Source organism: Eucyclogobius newberryi, unplaced genomic scaffold, assembly GCF_026437365.1.
Source record: "Eucyclogobius newberryi isolate DKJ021-1_F unplaced genomic scaffold, fEucNew1.0.hap1 SCAF_6, whole genome shotgun sequence".
NCBI classification, from domain to species: domain Eukaryota; kingdom Metazoa; phylum Chordata; class Actinopteri; order Gobiiformes; family Gobiidae; genus Eucyclogobius; species Eucyclogobius newberryi.
Genome location: NW_027316278.1, coordinates 6,544,115 through 6,561,354, shown reverse-complemented (window position 1 = coordinate 6,561,354; position 17,240 = coordinate 6,544,115). Strand labels below are relative to the sequence as shown.

Below are 17,240 nucleotides of genomic sequence, written 5' to 3'. Positions count from 1 at the left end.
AGAATAAAATGATATTAAACATTAATTAAAATTAAATACAAAAAATAATACAATAAAATAAAATAATATAAAAAAATAAAATAAATAGAATAAAATAGAATTAATACAAAAACAGAAATAGGCAGGACCACAGAGCACACAGATTAATAAGGGAATAAAGTTAGAAAATGGCATTCAACAGGCGTTTTATTTTTCAACATCAAACGAACACAGAAGAAAAAAAAGAAAAATGCAGAAAGAGCATGTTTTTCCTTATTTATTTATTTTTACGTCAATTACAACATCAGTCCAGTCGTCGGTTCAGTTTTTTCTCTGCATCCAGAAGTATCCTCCACAGGTATCCACCCACAGCGTCCACGGCAGGAGTTCTGAGGCCTTAAACTGTGTATGAAAACAGTGCCTCCAGTGGCGCGACAGAAACATGACCGCGGCTTTGATTATGACGTGATGCCCGACAATAATGCACCAAAATAAAACGCTCAACGCTAAACATGGAGTCTGAATACTCGATATCATTCTGTAACGCACACAAACAACAACCATTTGTCCACGCTGTCTCTAAACGACAACATTTACGTTTTTATTCTGCTCTTTTATTAAACTGTACGTGACAGAAGAGCAGAACCAGACTTACGTCACTCCTGGACTTCAATAAGTTCTTTTACAGCTGGAGTTTTGGTGTTTTTTCACGTCTTCACGCCGTTTATTCAGTCATAAAGTTGGAAATAAACCACATAAGCTCGTCATATATCACATAATGTGTCTCAGTTGTTATTGTATTGTAATTTTTTTAAACCAGGAGTTCTTTTTGAGGCTTTACTGTAACAGGAAGTATGATTTTTGGTTTATTTCCTCAGTCTACACACGCGCTCAAAGCCAAGGATGTCGGAAACCTGCCGAATTCCTGCGTTTAACTTGTTCCTGGAGTCCGGTAATCCTGTTAATGGATTGAGCTGATTGAATGAGGGACGTGAGGTTCCCGGCGGCGCACGTGGGCACGATCCCCCCCCGACGCCGCTCGTGTCGTCTAATCCGTCCCGTACTGACCACCGCACGGGCCGTCCCGAGATGATGAGGCCTTCAAACTGACCACCGCACGGTCCGTCCCGAGATGATGAGGCCTTCAAACTGACCACCGCACGGGCCGTCCCGAGATGATGAGGCCTTCAAACTGACCACCGCACGGGCCGTCCCGAGATGATGAGGCCTTCAAACTGACCACCGCACGGTCCGTCCCGAGATGATGAGGCCTTCAAACTGACCACCGCACGGGCCGTCCCGAGATGATGAGGCCTTCAAACTGACCACCGCACGGGCCGTCCCGAGATGATGAGGCCTTCAAACTGACCACCGCACGGGCCGTCCCGAGATGATGAGGCCTTCAAACTGACCACCGCACGGGCCGTCCCGAGATGATGAGGCCTTCAAACGGGCCGTCCCGAGATGATGAGGCCTTCAAACGGGCAGAGAGTTCCTGGAAAACGCTGAGATAAACTGTTAAAACTTTAAACGACACAAAAGTTTGGATATTTGAATGTTTTTAAAATGAAAATGTTGAAATAAACAGATTTTATTCATCTGTTTTCTCATTATGGACTCAAATTAGGGCTAAATTTAGGACTAAAAACTAAGAATTAAAACTGCACCAACAAGTTTAAGTGTGAATGCACAATTTAGTCTTTGTTTATATTGATTTATTTGACAGATTTTGACAAAAACAATCAGGTTTTAATAATTAATATGACTCGTTTTATTGTTTGTGCTTCCTGTTGTTGCTCTGTGAATTGTAAATGTTTTAAATGCACCATGTTAAATTCATTACTTGTCAATGTTGATGTCGTTTATTGTAAATTATTCCTTCCGAATATTTCTAAACTGGAAAGAACAGAAACCAGTCTCCAATGAGAGGTTTTCTGTAGCAGAGAGAGCTCCAGACAGACACGCACCGACAAGGAAAGAATAAACGCGTTTGTTTTAACCCTGAACTGAAATTATAAGTATCAAAAATCACATTCAAATATCAGATTTTTTTTTTTTTTTTTATATATACACGGTATATATTTTTTATGTATTTAATTTATGTTTTTTTCTTCTTCCTCTCTTTTTTCTTCTTCTTCGCTGTATCTTTATTTACACACAAGTTTTGATTGGTCTGTGTTTTTTTTTTTTTTCCAATTTAAAAAAAAAAAGAAAAAAAAGCCTAATCTCATATCACAATAAATTCCAATATTACGCAGGTTAAAGGTTAAAATAGTCTTTGATTTCCCACCGGAGCACTCACGCCCTCTGCTGGTTATAGTCGGAATCTTGTGGCTTTAATGTGCGTTTGAACCTAAATTATTTCACATTTTCTAACTTTAAATAACGCTCACATTTAGAAAACACACTTTACAAACTGCACTTGCGATGAGATGTTTAGGTGTTTGAGCTCCCTCTGCTGTCGACAGTTGGAACTAACGATGAAAAAAATTAATAAAAAATGAAGCCCTTAGGCAACGTGACCGCGATGCTAACAGAGCCGTGCGTGTGTCGTGTCCATGAAACAAGTCCTGTGACGGTTTACGGTGTAGGGACTTGAAAACGGAGCAGAAATAGTCTGAAGAACTTTAAACGTAAATACATGTGAGTGAAGCTGAATTACAGCTCCAGCTCTGTTTGTGAGGAGCTAACGATGCTACAACACGCTAAACACGCTAAAAAAAAGAACGTTCTGGCCTTTAGTCAATGAGGTTTTAGACCTCATCACAGCACTGAGACTGCTCTTGTCAAGGTGACAAATGACATCCGCCTGAACACTGACACGGACAAAGCCTCAGTCTTAATTCTGTTAGATCTGAGTGCTGCTTTTGACACTGTCGATCATGGGATCCTCTTACAGAGACTAGAGGACTGGGTGGGCATCACTGGCCCCGCCCTAAACTGGTTAAGGTCCTATCTGGAAGACAGGAAGTACTTTGTTGAAATTGGTAGCTGTGTCTCAGACCACATGACCCTGACCTGTGTGCCCCAAGGGTCAGTCCTGGGTCCCCTTCTGTTCAACCTCTACATGCTGCCGTTGGGTCAGTTGATACGCAGTGAAAATGTGTCCTATCACAATTATGCAGACGACACTCAGATCTATGTTTCACTGTCGGCAGGTGACTATGGACCAGTAGATTCACTCTGTCACTGCATCCAACAGATCAGTGTGTGGATGCAAAACAACTTTCTCCAGCTGAACTCAGACAAGACTGAAATAATCGTTTTTGGCCCACAGAAACAAAGAGAAAGTGTTAGCGGTCACCTCCAGAGTCTCGCTCTAAAACCTACAAACCAAATTAGAAATCTGGGGGTAATAATGGACTCAGACTTGAACTTTAATAGCCACGTCAAATCAATAACATCAGCAGCTTTTTACCATCTAAAAAACATTGCCAAAATCAAAAATATAGTGTCAAAACCAGATTTAGAGAGACTTATCCATGCGTTTGTCTCCAGTAGATTAGACTGTAACGGCCTGCTCACTGGCCTCTCCAAACGAGCTGTAAAACAGCTGCAGTACATCCAGAACGCTGCTGCTCGGGTCCTGACTAGAACCAGGAAGTATGATCACATTAGTCCTGTTCTCAGGTCTCTGCACTGGCTCCTGTGGCTCAGAGAATAGACTTTAAAGCAGCTCTGCTTGTGTACAAGTCTCTCCATGGCCTAGCACCAAAGTACATCTTGGATATGTTAGTGCCAAATGAACCATATCGGACTCTGAGGACCTCAGGGACCGGCCTCCTGCTGGTGCCCAGAGTCAGGACAAAACATGGACCGGCCTCCTGCTGGTGCCCAGAGTCAGGACAAAACATGGGGAATCTGCGTTTCAGTTTTATGCAGCTAAAATCTGGAACAGTCTTCCTGAAGATGTGAGACAGGCTTCTACTCTGACAATGTTCAAATCTAAGCTAAAAACAGTTTTGTTTAGCTGCGCATATGACTGAAAGGATTTTTTCTTTGCACTCTTCTCTTTTGTTTGTGATTTTATTAGTTTAGAAAATCAGTTGGATTGATAATTTTTAATTTAGTTAATTGTATTGTATTTCTGTTTCTGTAATTTCTTTGTGATTTGAATGCATTTTTCCTGCTGTGAAGCACTTTGAATTGCCTTGTGTATGAAATGTGCTCTACAAATAAACTTGCCTTGCCTTGCCTAGTGTTTAACCGAAAGGCAAAAGTACTATTGTTAACACAGTTTTCAAGATTCATAAAAAAGGACTACATACTTTTTGTTTTTGTAATTTATAAATGAAGTAATATAATAAGTAAGTCCAGTGTGAGCAAATGTTGGAGTTAAAGAGTTGGAACCATTCAAAAAGGAGACCACTTCACTTAATGGGTTCAGTTAAATACAAATAGAATAAAAACATAATAAATGTAAAGTACTTTTGCAGAATAACTCTCTAGTTTTTTAATATCGTGTTCGCAAAATCAAACCTGTGATGCGTCTGCGTGTGTTGTGATCGGTTCTAATCGGAATCAAGAATGATGGGCCTTGGCAACGCTGGGATTGTCATTGCCAAAAACACAAACGCAGCTCCTTTTTCCCAGCTGCACTCGAACACCTCCTGAAGCTTTAAGTTCCATTTGCATCGAGACTCAAAGAACGTGTTTGAATTCTACTTTTGAGAAATAATGATGCAGAAAATGAACAATCTCTCTGCGTTTGAGACAAGACTGAACTGAACACGTTTGAACTACATAGTTAATTACATTATATCTTGATGAGGCTGCCCCAAATAAACTGTCTGTTTGCTGTAACCCGACCCACCATTTTTCGAGTGGGTAGGTAGGTAGGTAAATTATTATTATTTTTAACTTTGAAGGCAAAAAAAAGATCCAAAATTAATTGTATGTTTGGTGTAACCCTACCATTTTTTTCAAGTGAGTAGGTAGGAAGGTAAATTCTTTTTTTTTTTTTTTTTTTTTACTTTAAAGCATAAAAAATCTAAATTTGTATATACAATTTAATGATAGTTTGCCTATGAAATTAAGTTAATATTATCATTTATCAAAAGAGATGCTACCGTAAATGTACAAAACAAAAAAATGAATAAGTCCAGCCAATAAACTATTCTTATACAGGACAAATGATTTTATTTTTTGGCCATTTTCATGTCGTAGAATCGTCGACGTCTTGGTCATCATATATGAGAAATTCTGCATATTTCAGCCACTGTCAAATCCCGTTTTTTCTATTCTGCCAGTGACACGCAGTGACACGCAGTGACACGCAGTGACCGCCAGGGGTCAGGCTTCAACAGACAATGACTTGAACGTTCTCCGCTCGTGTTAAATTTCATTTTCATTTCTTTTTCGGCTTCGTAATATTTTTAGCGAGTTCCAGTGACTCAAAATTATTCAACACGGCGCTTTTTTGAAAAAACGGTCGGTGAGTCGGCGAAATATAAGAAAAATATAAGAATTTGGCAAAATTTTGACAAAATGCTGATTTTTTTTTTTCAGTCGGCTATAATTTTGACGGCTCGGTCGGGTTACGGCAAACAGACATATTATTTTGCTCTGCCTGATGTGTATCTGTATGATTTACTAATTCAGGCCGAGACTCAAAACATCACCGGAGAAACGTCTCTTTCGACATGTATGAGCTTTCACCGGTCCAATCTGCAGATAAAGATGTTTTATGTATTTATTTTATTTTTTTAATCTACTTACGCACACAGATGTATATGGGACGTTGTAACTTGAGCCGTTAAAGTAGCACTAGCACACAGGATTTTACTGTTTTAACTGAAAAAAAAATAATGATGGTGAAATTTTACGCCAATTTTCAGACCTAGTTCATTTCAATATTAAATAAGTAATCGCGCATTTCTTTGTCTGACATGTCAATAAAATGAAGGAAGGAAGGTATTCTTGTCCCTTGTATACATTTTTCAGATTTATGTGTCAAAATTTGCACATAAAGGTAGGATTTTTTACATTTGTGCAAACTACAGACACAGTTTGAAATGGCTATCTCGAAATATAAGTAACAGGAAGTGCTTTGTATTGGGGTGACGGGCCCCCGAGCGCACGTGAAAAGCTCCATCAAGACTTGTGCCACGTCCTAAACGCTTTTCCTCTACAGACGAAAGCTCAACGTGAGTCTGCGTTTATTCAGACGTACATTTGAGACATTATAAAACTGTAAATGTGCCGTAGGTCAGAGGTGAAGAGGACGTATTGTGCCTTTCGAATTTACAAATGTGCATGAATCACTCAAAATACAACTTCAAAATGAAAAAAAAAATACAAAATGAGAAGGAAAATAATTACAATGTGGTGAAAATATTTCCTTTAAAACTTAAATTATGAGACAAATGGGTTTTTCAAGATTGACATAGTGACAAAAAGAAATATCTTGATATATTTTTCACGATCCAGATAACAATATTCAGAAAAGGCTTGGTTGAGGCTATAAAAATGAAAAAAATACCTCTTTGTGTCCTTGTCTGACAGATTATACATTTGCTTTAGATTTAATCAGATTATTTTGCAACATTTTTGAATTGTTTTTTTATTCATTTTGATTACCAGTCATTTAATTTTTGATGATTTATTATATTTTTGTTCATTAAAAAAAAAAAAAAAAAAAACACACAACACAAACAAAAAGCTCTTACTATTGTTTTTTTTTTTGTTTTTTTACTCAAATAAATAACATAGAAATAGAATCTCTGATGCAGTTTTTCACCGTCCAGTTCTTAAATTCATGCTAAACGAGCCTGAACCTTCTGCTCCATCACTTCCTTCCAATTTCTCAAACTCTCCTTGTCGAACCTTGAACCCGCTGCACATCTGCGTCCTCTATCTCCGCACATTCTGAGAGCCGAGCCGAGGGCCCGACTCGGAGCCGGCGTTGGCCCCCCGGTCCCTGCAGCTGTTCAGCATCTGCTCCCACACAGATCTGCAGCGGCCGGTGGAAGTGTTCAAGGCCTTTTCCCGCGGCCTCCTCTCTCGCTCCCCCAAACGCTGATAAACAGGTGTCCCTTTGAAACCAGAGCCCCGTGTGTGTGTGTGTGTGTGTGTCTCTGTGTGAGTGTGTGTGTGTGTGTGTGTGTGTGTGTGCTGTACGTCCACATGTGACGAGCTGCTGGATTAGGACAGAGGAATCGGGCTCACGTCACGGTGGCAGGTGCTTAAGCCGGTGCTTTGCAGACCTGCTCTTACTGGAAAACGGGCGACTCGAGGGGGACGGGGACGGTGGCGGGAGGACGGGGACGGTGGCGGGAGGACGGGGACGGTGGCGTAAGGCGCTCGGTCAGTCCGGGTGATTCGGGAGGTGTTTGGCGCTTGGAACCCCGTACGAACCCGAGTGACTGGCGGTCGGAGTTGAGGGTCGAGGTGGCTGCTCGTGACCGCTCCGGACTCCGGGGGCCGTTTTCCAGACTGTGGCCCTCCCGCTGCCTGACCTAACCTCCGGTCAGGCCCTGGTGCTGCTGTGACTGACTTTGTGTCTCTTATTCGTCACTTGCTTTAGTTTGTAGGCCTTTATGTTACTTTGCGCTCCGGAGTATAAGTCGCAACAGCCCAAAAAATGCATAACAGAGAAGAAAAAAACATATATAAGTCGCACTGGAGTATAAGTCGCATTTTTGGGGGAAATTTATTTGATTGAATCCAATACCAAGAACAGACATTTCCCCTAGAAATGCAGTTTAAAATAATAACAGATGAGAGAACATGGTGAATAGGTGTACGTATGCTAACGCTAACACCTTCAGCTACATGACGTATGCTAATGCTAACACCTTCAGCTACATGACGTACGCTAACGCTAACACCTTCAGCTACATGACGTATGCTAATGCTAACACCTTCAGCTACATGACGTATGCTAACGCTAACACCTTCAGCTACATGACGTATGCTAACGCTAACACCTTCAGCTACATGACGTATGCTAACGCTAACACCTTCAGCTACATGACGTATGCTAACGCTAACACCTTCAGCTACATGACCTATGCTAACGCTAACACCTTCAGCTACATGAGGCACAGACAGAACTGTGGTAAGTGTCTGGTATGTTAACGTAACATATGAACAGTTATTGAGACAGGTTAGTTTTACCCTACTGATGATGTGTTGTTGCAATAGTAATCCTGCTCTGCCCCAAGTGGAGGAGTTCAAGTATCTCGGGGTCTTGTTCACGAGTGAGGGAAGGATGGAGCGTGAGATCGACAGGCGGATCGGTGCAGCGGCTGCAGTGATGCAGTCGCTGCATCGGACTGTTGTGGTAAAGAGGGAGCTGAGCCGAAAGGCAAAGCTCTCTATTTACCGGTCGGTCTACGTTCCTACCCTCACCTATGGTCATGAGCTTTGGGTAGTGACCGAAAGAACAAGATCGCGGATACAAGCGGTCGAAATGAGTTTCCTCCGTCGGGTGGCTGGGCGCTCCCTTAGAGATAAGGAGAGGAGCTCGGCCACACGGGGGGAGCTCGGAGTAGAGCCGCTGCTCCTCCACGTCGAGAGGAGCCAGCTGAGGTGGCTCGGGCATCTGTTTCGGATGCCTCCTGGGCGCCTCCCTCGGGAGGTGTTTCAGGCATGTCCCACCGGGAAGAGGCCCCGGGGAAGACCCAGGACACGCTGGAGAGACTATGTCTCTCGGCTGGCCTGGGAACGCCTCGGGATCCCCCCGGAGGAGTTAGAGGAAGTGTCTGGGGAGAAGGAAGTCTGGGAGTCCCTGCTCAGACTGCTGCCCCCGCGACCCGGCCCCGGATAAAGCGGCAGAAGATGGATGGATGGATGGATGGATGAACAGTTATTCAGATAACTATAGCATAAAGAACATGTAACAAGTTTACCAAAGCATCAGTTTTACCCCAAATCACTAAATCCACTGAATTCTTCTTCCTCTGTGTCACTTCTAAACAACTCCACAAACTCCAGAGGAAGAAGAAGTGCAGATTCTTCTTCAGCGGCGTTTAGAGCCTAGAGCGCCCTCTTGTGGTTGTCAGTGTGAAAATAACAAATAATATCATATATAAATTGCACTGGAGTATAAGTCACACTCCGGCCAAAACTATGAAAAAAAAGGTGAGGTAATTGATATTTGGTTTGTGAATATGCTTTTTGTGTAAATCGTTTAGGATGATGGTATTTTAGAAGGTTGATGTTGGTTAGTCGGTAGGTTTAGTAGTTTGGTTTGGGGGTTATGTGCTCCAGCCCAATCTCAATACCTTTGAATCTTTGTGAAAAAATCGTTTTGTTTGCACAGGTTTTTAGCACAAGCTGAGCAGAGCATTTTTTATCGCATTATGTTTTTTAATCTTGTTTTACACATGTTTCTTTGATTGTATTTTATATCGCATTTGTACAGCTCTTGTGGTGTTTTTAAATGTGCTTCATAAACTTCACTTACATGAGTCAGTTTAAAGGTGCACTATTCAACCTTTCCCATGTTTCCAGAGATATGAAGACAAGCTGGTGACGCCACAGGATTTTTCTTTTTGAGCAATAACAACACTTGTGACAGAATGCATGAACAATTAATAGGTTTTGCTGGTTGGTTTGTTCATTGTCAGTCTGAAAGATCTGACGTTATTGATAATCCAGCAAAAGTCCTTGCATGAACGATCGATCCGACATTGTGTCCTGTGTGCAGGTAACCTCTTGGACAGCATGCTCCTGCAGGCGTCCAGTAAGGAGTCTGTGGAGAGCGGGAGGGAGCAGAGCAGCAGCATGGCTCCGGCCTCAGCCAATCAGAGACTGCTGCGGTGCCACTGCAACCATCACTGTCCCGACGACTCGGTCAACAGCTCGTGCAGGTCAGAGTTCACTGTCCGGGCTCTCTTGACCTATCAGAGCGCGTGTTGTCCTGATACAGAGGTGTTCTCCAGTATAAGTAACAATATCATTTAAGTAGAAGTACAACAAAGTGGCTGTTCTTGAAATTACTCAAGTTAAACAAAGCATAAATTAGGAATCATCTAAACAAGAAATGTATGACTGATCCAACCAATTCAACTGTCAAAAAGTAAATGGGAAAAAGAAGGAAATGCTGTTATAACTGATGAAGAATGGGAACGTATTTACACTTCACCACAAAGTCACGTGTTCGGAGGGAATTCTGTTGGTAAAATGCATCGCGGTATTTCGTAACGCCGCCTCAAAGCGCTCATGGTTCACAAGGAAACACAGATGTCAACGAGCGCATGACTATTATGTGTTTTGGAACTGTCAGAGATCAACAACGTTTAGCTTTAAAACATTGTATCTCAGATGTAAAACTCAAACGATGGAAATGATGGATGGATACCTGTGGAATGTACTTTGGGCTGCAGCAAAAAGGGCAATAACATCAAAATGGATGACAAAAAAAACAACAACAAAAAACTAAAGTTAAAGTAAAATATATGTGAGACAAGGAAATAATAGATAGACCACAAACATGGGAAAAAAACTGACTCAAACGTGCTAAATCATCTCCATTACTCAATTACACACTTTTTGAAATTGATTATTAGAGCGGTGATCGTAATTGCACAAGCCTAAGATGACATAAGCATTACAAACAAATTCAATATTCACAAGGAAATAGGAGTTTCTGGAGAAGCAGCGGTTGCCAGGGGCCCCGTCCTTATCATGTGTTTTGGGAAAGTCCTGCTGTTCATAAATCCTGGACTGAGATGGAGGCACTGCACACGAGACATGGATATCTCTGGAGCTTACTTCTGCCATAACAGAGGAGTGGATGAAACACACGGAACATTTATTTTATTTATTGTATTTTTATATTATTCATTTTATTAGGCCCGAGCGCCACAAGCTGGCGAGAGGCCTATTAGTCTCGTAAGGCCGTGCGAAGCACGGCTGCGAAAGTGCGCACGTAGTGCGCACGAAATCGAGCGCGAAGCGCTCGCCCACTTCCAAACACTCACTAACGCAATCCTCCACTCATGCACGCCCCGTGCATACTAATTAGTTGTAGGAAAATGGAAAGTTACCGTTGTAAACGGGCGAAGCCCGTGCAAAAGTTCGCACTAAACGAGCACTTTACATTGCGGTCGTCATCCCCATATAAAGCACTCATTTGCGCTAAGTAGCTCACGAATACGTTCCCCATCTCTTGCATGTTCCGTGCATATAAGCATGTAATGCAAAAATTGAACATTATTACTGTATAGATGGCCAAAAACACAAAGTGGGCGGAGCCCACTCAAAATTCTTCTTCTTCTTCTTCTTCTTCTTCTTCTTCTTCTTCTTCTTCTTCTTCTTCTTCTTCTTCTTCTTCTTCTTCTTCTTCTCGGGACCAACCCCCCTATTTTTCACCCAGTGAACATTGACGAAAAGTCACAAAAATTTACAAGCCTCTAAAAATCGTGCCTCTCTACATTCTGGCTATCTCCCTTTTCTAAAATTTTAAAAATTGGCGTGTCAGCGCCCTCAAATGTACCAAAAATGCATTAAGATAGAAAATGACCCCAAAAAAATCTTATCGTAGAATCATGAAATTTGGCGCAGAGGTAGATGGTGACAAGAGAAGTAAAAAATATTATTACGACAACACCGTCCGCCCAACCAAATGTTGGCCATATTGGTTCAAAAATGGCTAATTATGACTTGGGAGTTTTTCCAAACGTCTTACTTTTACAAACTCCTCCCAGGGCGTTGGCCCTAAAAAGCTGAAATTTGGTGAAAATAGTACTGAGGAGTGGGACATCAAAAGTTATTCAAATTACATTGATACCTGTCACAGTCTCTGAGCGGCGAAGCCGCAAACTTTAGCTAGAATTTCAGAAATCTCCCAAATTTAACATTTCTGCCGTTTGCGCAGATAAAGTCCGAATTGCGTCAAATTAGAATCAGTTGTTAAACTCTTTGCGCTAAACGTACTTGAAGTGAAATAAATTAATTTGGCGCCACAGCGCCCCCTACAGATTTTATATGGAGGTTAAATGTTTAGTTTTGCGAAATGTTATGAAATTTGACACACAACTCAATTTTGGCATCGCCATCAAAAAAGTCAATAAGACCCATGTCATAATTGTTATGGTTTTGCCGTAGCGATGACCAAAACCTGCCATGTTATTCCAATGGGGAAATCGCCAGAACATGTTTACACTTTATACTTTCACAAACTCCTCCCAGGATGTCAGCCCTATTAACCTGAAATTTGGTGAGACTTATCTTCAGGGGTGGACCATCAAAAGTTATTCACATTTTTATTCAAAGAGTCACGGTGTCTGTGCGGCAAAGCCGCACATTTTGCCAAGAATTCAAAATAAAATTGCTTTTTGATGGTAAAACAAAGGGGAGAAGATGTGACAGCATCACAGATTCAGCAGTAGGCGTAATAAAAGGACAATTGGGGCGCGTTAGCGCCCCCTCCTCTTGCGGCGTGGCGGCGGTGTGGCGGCGGCGTGGCGAGGGCCGATCATTGCCGCTTGCGGCTATATTTCATTTTATTATTATACATTTTTATTCATTAATTGATTTTTTTTTATTTATTTTTAGCCAGATCTGATTGACAAAAGCACTGTCTCATCTTTGGTCTAATTTATAAAGCAGGCGTACGTCACTTTCCACGTGAAGTTTGGGGATTTATAAACCGACATGTTGACCTCAAACGAGCTTTCAACGGCGATGCAGATCTGTGCTCGAGAACGTGAATGTTTAGTGAGTTTGAGTTTATTCCACGCTGCGCTTTATAAACGAGACTCCCGGGTGATATCGTCTGCATTTATTCCGTTCAAAAACAGTCACCGAGCTGAAGTGAAGGCAAAATGTAAAAATAAAGCTGTAAACCACTTATTTTCAGTCAAATCGATCATTATGGCAAGAATCAGGCAAGAAAATTACTCTAAAATTAAATACAATTTAATAGGCTTTGAACAGACATTAGTAAATCAGACACGGAGCCAAAACTATAATCAAAGAGTCCAGACCGTAGTTTGTGCTCTAGAAGGTTCAGAAACGGTCAATCAGAAGGACAATTTAACCTCATTATGTGTTATGACGTGTTATGGCGTGTTATTGCGTGTTATGGCGTGTTATTGCATGTTATGGCGTGTTATAACGTGTTATTGCGTGTTATGGCGTGTTATGGCGTGTTATGATGTGTAAATATTATGCTCCGTCTGTGTTTAAAAACTGTATAAATCTGAACATTGGTTTCTCTGGCAGGACGGACGGCTTCTGCTTCACCATGGTGGAGGAGGAGGGCGGAGTCCCCGTGCTCACCTCGGGCTGTTTGGGGAAGAGGGGCTCCGAGTTCCAGTGCCGGGTCAGTGTGCCGGGTCAAACACCGTACGTGCCGCTGACCCAGTCCCGACACGTCCTCATTTCATCCTCTTCTGACTTTGCAGGACATGTCCAACTCTCTGCACCGCAAATCTCTAGAGTGCTGTTCGGATGAGGATTACTGCAACCGACGCCTGCACCCGACCCTGCCGCCCCTCAAGCCCCCCAGTAAGTGACCCCATCCTACAAACGCACTACGAACACACTACAAACACACTATAAACACCTACACCCGACCCTGCCGCCCCTCAAGCCCCCCAGTAAGTCACCCCATCCTACAAACGCACTACAAACACACTATAAACACACTACAGACGCCTGCACCTGACCCTGCCGCCCCTCAAGCCCCCCAGTAAGTGACCCCATCCTACAAACACACTATAAACACACTACAAACACACTATAAACACACTACAGACACCTGCACCAGCCCCTGCCGCCCCTCAAGCCCCCAGTAAGTGACCTAATTCTACAAACACACTACAAACACACTATAAACACACTACAGACGCCTGCACCCGACCCTGCCGCCCCTCAAGCCCCCCAGTAAGTGACCCCATCCTACAAACGCACTACAAACACACTATAAACACACTACAGACGCCTGCACCTGACCCTGCCGCCCCTCAAGCCCCCCAGTAAGTGACCCCATCCTACAAACACGCTATAAACACACTACAGACGCCTGCACCCGACCCTACCGCCCCTCAAACCACCCCGTAAGTGACCCCATCCTACAAACACGCTATAAACACACTATACACACACTATAAACACACTATAAACACACTACATACACCTGCACCCTACCCAGCCGCCCCTCAAACCCCCCAGTAAGTGACCCCCCCCTACAAACACACTACAAACACACAACATACACCTGCACCCGACCCTGCCGCCCCTCAAACCCCCTAGTAAGTGACCCCCTCCTACAAACACACTACAAACACACTATAAACACACAACATACACCTGCACCCGACCCTGCCGCCCCTCAAGCCCCCCAGTAAGTCACCCCATCCTACAAACGCACTACAAACACACTATAAACACACTACAGACGCCTGCACCTGACCCTGCCGCCCCTCAAGCCCCCCAGTAAGTGACCCCATCCTACAAACACACTACAAACACACTATAAACACACTACAAACACACTATAAACACACTACAGACACCTGCACCAGCCCCTGCCGCCCCTCAAGCCCCCAGTAAGTGACCTAATTCTACAAACACACTACAAACACACTATAAACACACTACAGACGCCTGCACCCGACCCTGCCGCCCCTCAAGCCCCCCAGTAAGTGACCCCATCCTACAAACGCACTACAAACACACTATAAACACACTACAGACGCCTGCACCTGACCCTGCCGCCCCTCAAGCCCCCCAGTAAGTGACCCCATCCTACAAACACGCTATAAACACACTACAGACGCCTGCACCCGACCCTACCGCCCCTCAAACCACCCCGTAAGTGACCCCATCCTACAAACACGCTATAAACACACTATACACACACTATAAACACACTATAAACACACTACATACACCTGCACCCTACCCAGCCGCCCCTCAAACCCCCCAGTAAGTGACCCCCCCCTACAAACACACTACAAACACACAACATACACCTGCACCCGACCCTGCCGCCCCTCAAACCCCCTAGTAAGTGACCCCCTCCTACAAACACACTACAAACACACTATAAACACACAACATACACCTGCACCCGACCCTGCCGCCCCTCAAGCCCCCCAGTAAGTGAACCCATCCTACAAACACACTATACACACACTATAAACACACTACAAACACACTACATACACCTGCACCCTACCCTGCCGCCCCTCAAACCCCCCAGTAAGTGACCCCCTCCTACAAACATACTACAAAAACACTACATACACCATTCACCATACATCATGTTCTTTAATCTGTTATTATTTTAAACTGCATTTCAAGATGAAATGTCTGTTCTTGGTCTTGGATTTTATCAAATACATTTCCCCCAAAAATGCAACTTATACTCCAGTGCGACTTATGTATGTTTTTTTTCTTCTCTTTGAAGCCTTTTTTGGCTGGTGCGACTTATAATCCAGAAAATACGGTAGTTTTAAGTGTTTTGCCCGACGTCATAACAGTTTAGGCGATGTTGGCTCAACTTTGGTCTTCACAACACTTTAGGCCCTAGTGTCTTATTTTGAAAAGATCCTCTGGTAAAAAAAAACAACCTTTGTGTGTTAAATGGCCCTGATTAAAAGTCTGTACGGTTTATGTTCTGGAAAATGAATATGGAAAGCCATTTTTATCAGACAAATCAAATTGAATCGTAAACTTGTGATTGATCAATATGAAGAACGATGCTTGTATATTGTGATTTATTCCCATACTTTCTCTCTGTCCAGTCTACGATGGCACTATCCACCACATGGCTTTGCTGGTCTCTGTGACCGTCTGCTGCTTCATCCTGGTCGGAATCATCGTCTTCTGCTACTTCAGGTGAGTTCCTCCTCCAATCGCATTAACTATGGACAATATAACGATATTTACATTTGTGTTTATTTGTAAAAAGGCACATTCAGCGCCACATTCACTCCCAAACCTCAAACTAACTCACTCTACTCTTTTTGTTGTTGTTGTGGAGCATATGCATCTTTATAATTCCAATAAAATAAACTATTAGTTAAGTAATTTGTCATCAGCGCAAAAACTACACTTGAATAAAACAAGTATAACTTAGTCCATACATCATTATCTTGAAACTTTTTTGGAGCGTTCCGATAATGATAGTCAGACCGTATCAGGTGTAATTATTTTAATCCTGCTTTAGTCCTGTTTTAGTCTTGTTTTAGTCCAGTTATAGTCGTTTTTCAGTCCTGTTTTAGTCCTGTTTTAGTCCTGGATTAGTCCTGGTTTAGTCCTGTTTTAGTCCAGTTTTAGTCTTATCTTAGTCCTGTTTTAGTCCTGTTTTAGTCCAGTTTTAGTCTTATCTTAGTCCAGTTTTAGTCCTGTTTTAGTCTCGTTTTAGTCCAGTTTTAGTCTTATCTTAGTCCAGTTTTAGTCTTGTTTTAGTCCAGTTTTAGTCTTATCTTAGTCCTGTTTTAGTCCAGTTTTTGTCTTATCTTAGTCCTGTTTTAGTCCAGTTTTAGTCTTATCTTAGTCCTGTTTTAGTCTTGTTTTAGTCTAGTTTTAGTCTTATCTTAGTCCTGTTTTAGTCTTGTTTTAGTCTAGTTTTAGTCTTATCTTAGTCCTGTTTTAGTCTTGTTTTAGTCTAGTTTTAGTCTTATCTTAGTCCTGTTTTAGTCTTGTTTTAGTCCTGGATTAGTCCTGTTTAAGTCTTGTTTTAGTCCAGTGTTAGTCTTATCTTAGTCCTGTTTTAGTCCTGTTTTAGTCCAGTTTTAGTCTTTAGTCTTTAGTCGTCGTCCTGTTGTTGAGGCTGAAGGCGTGCTTTGTGCAGGTACAAGCGGCAGGAGTCGCGGCCTCGCTACAGCATGGGCCTGGAGCAGGACGAGTCCTACATTCCTCCTGGAGAGTCCCTCAAAGCTCTGATGGAACAGTCCCAGAGCTCGGGCTCGGGCTCAGGGCTCCCTCTGCTGGTGAGACCCACACACTGCACCAAAGTCTCACAGCATCTGTTTATCACCTTTATGTCCAAAGCAAACATAATCATAATATTTATACCGACTGAATAGCTACACATGGGTAAGAGTACTGGCACTTTAAGGTATTATAATTCAAGTGTTCATTTGTGAAATGTGTTTCAAGGATACAGTGATGCTTTTGCAAATACATAACATAAAAGAGGATAAAGAAAATACACTAAAAAGTGACCATTTTCAGTTAAATCATTTTGTATTCAAATTCAAAGCAAATACTTAGAAGATTAAAGATTGAAGTTTTTAAAATGTATATGATAATTTGTTGTTAAAGGCAGAGTTTGTAACTTTTTAGCCCAAAAATAGACT

At 42.4% G+C, this 17,240-nt stretch overlaps 1 protein-coding gene across 3 annotated transcripts in view; it reads left to right on the top strand.

Annotated features, from left to right (window-relative positions):
- LOC140346549 (bone morphogenetic protein receptor type-1B) overlaps positions 1-17,240 on the top strand; it is a 72,615-nt gene that overhangs the window by 34,281 nt on the left and 21,094 nt on the right. The window contains exons 2-6 of one of the 3 annotated variants that reach the window (XM_072432673.1): positions 9,632-9,794; positions 13,153-13,252; positions 13,335-13,437; positions 15,681-15,774; positions 16,733-16,871. In XM_072432673.1, the coding sequence (XP_072288774.1) occupies positions 9,632-9,794; positions 13,153-13,252; positions 13,335-13,437; positions 15,681-15,774; positions 16,733-16,871 (599 nt within the window). Of the gene's footprint in view, positions 1-9,631; positions 9,795-13,152; positions 13,253-13,334; positions 13,438-14,902; positions 14,941-15,104; positions 15,136-15,680; positions 15,775-16,732; positions 16,872-17,240 lie in introns of those variants that run through there. The other 2 variants (XM_072432674.1, XM_072432675.1) reach the window with 2 other exon arrangements.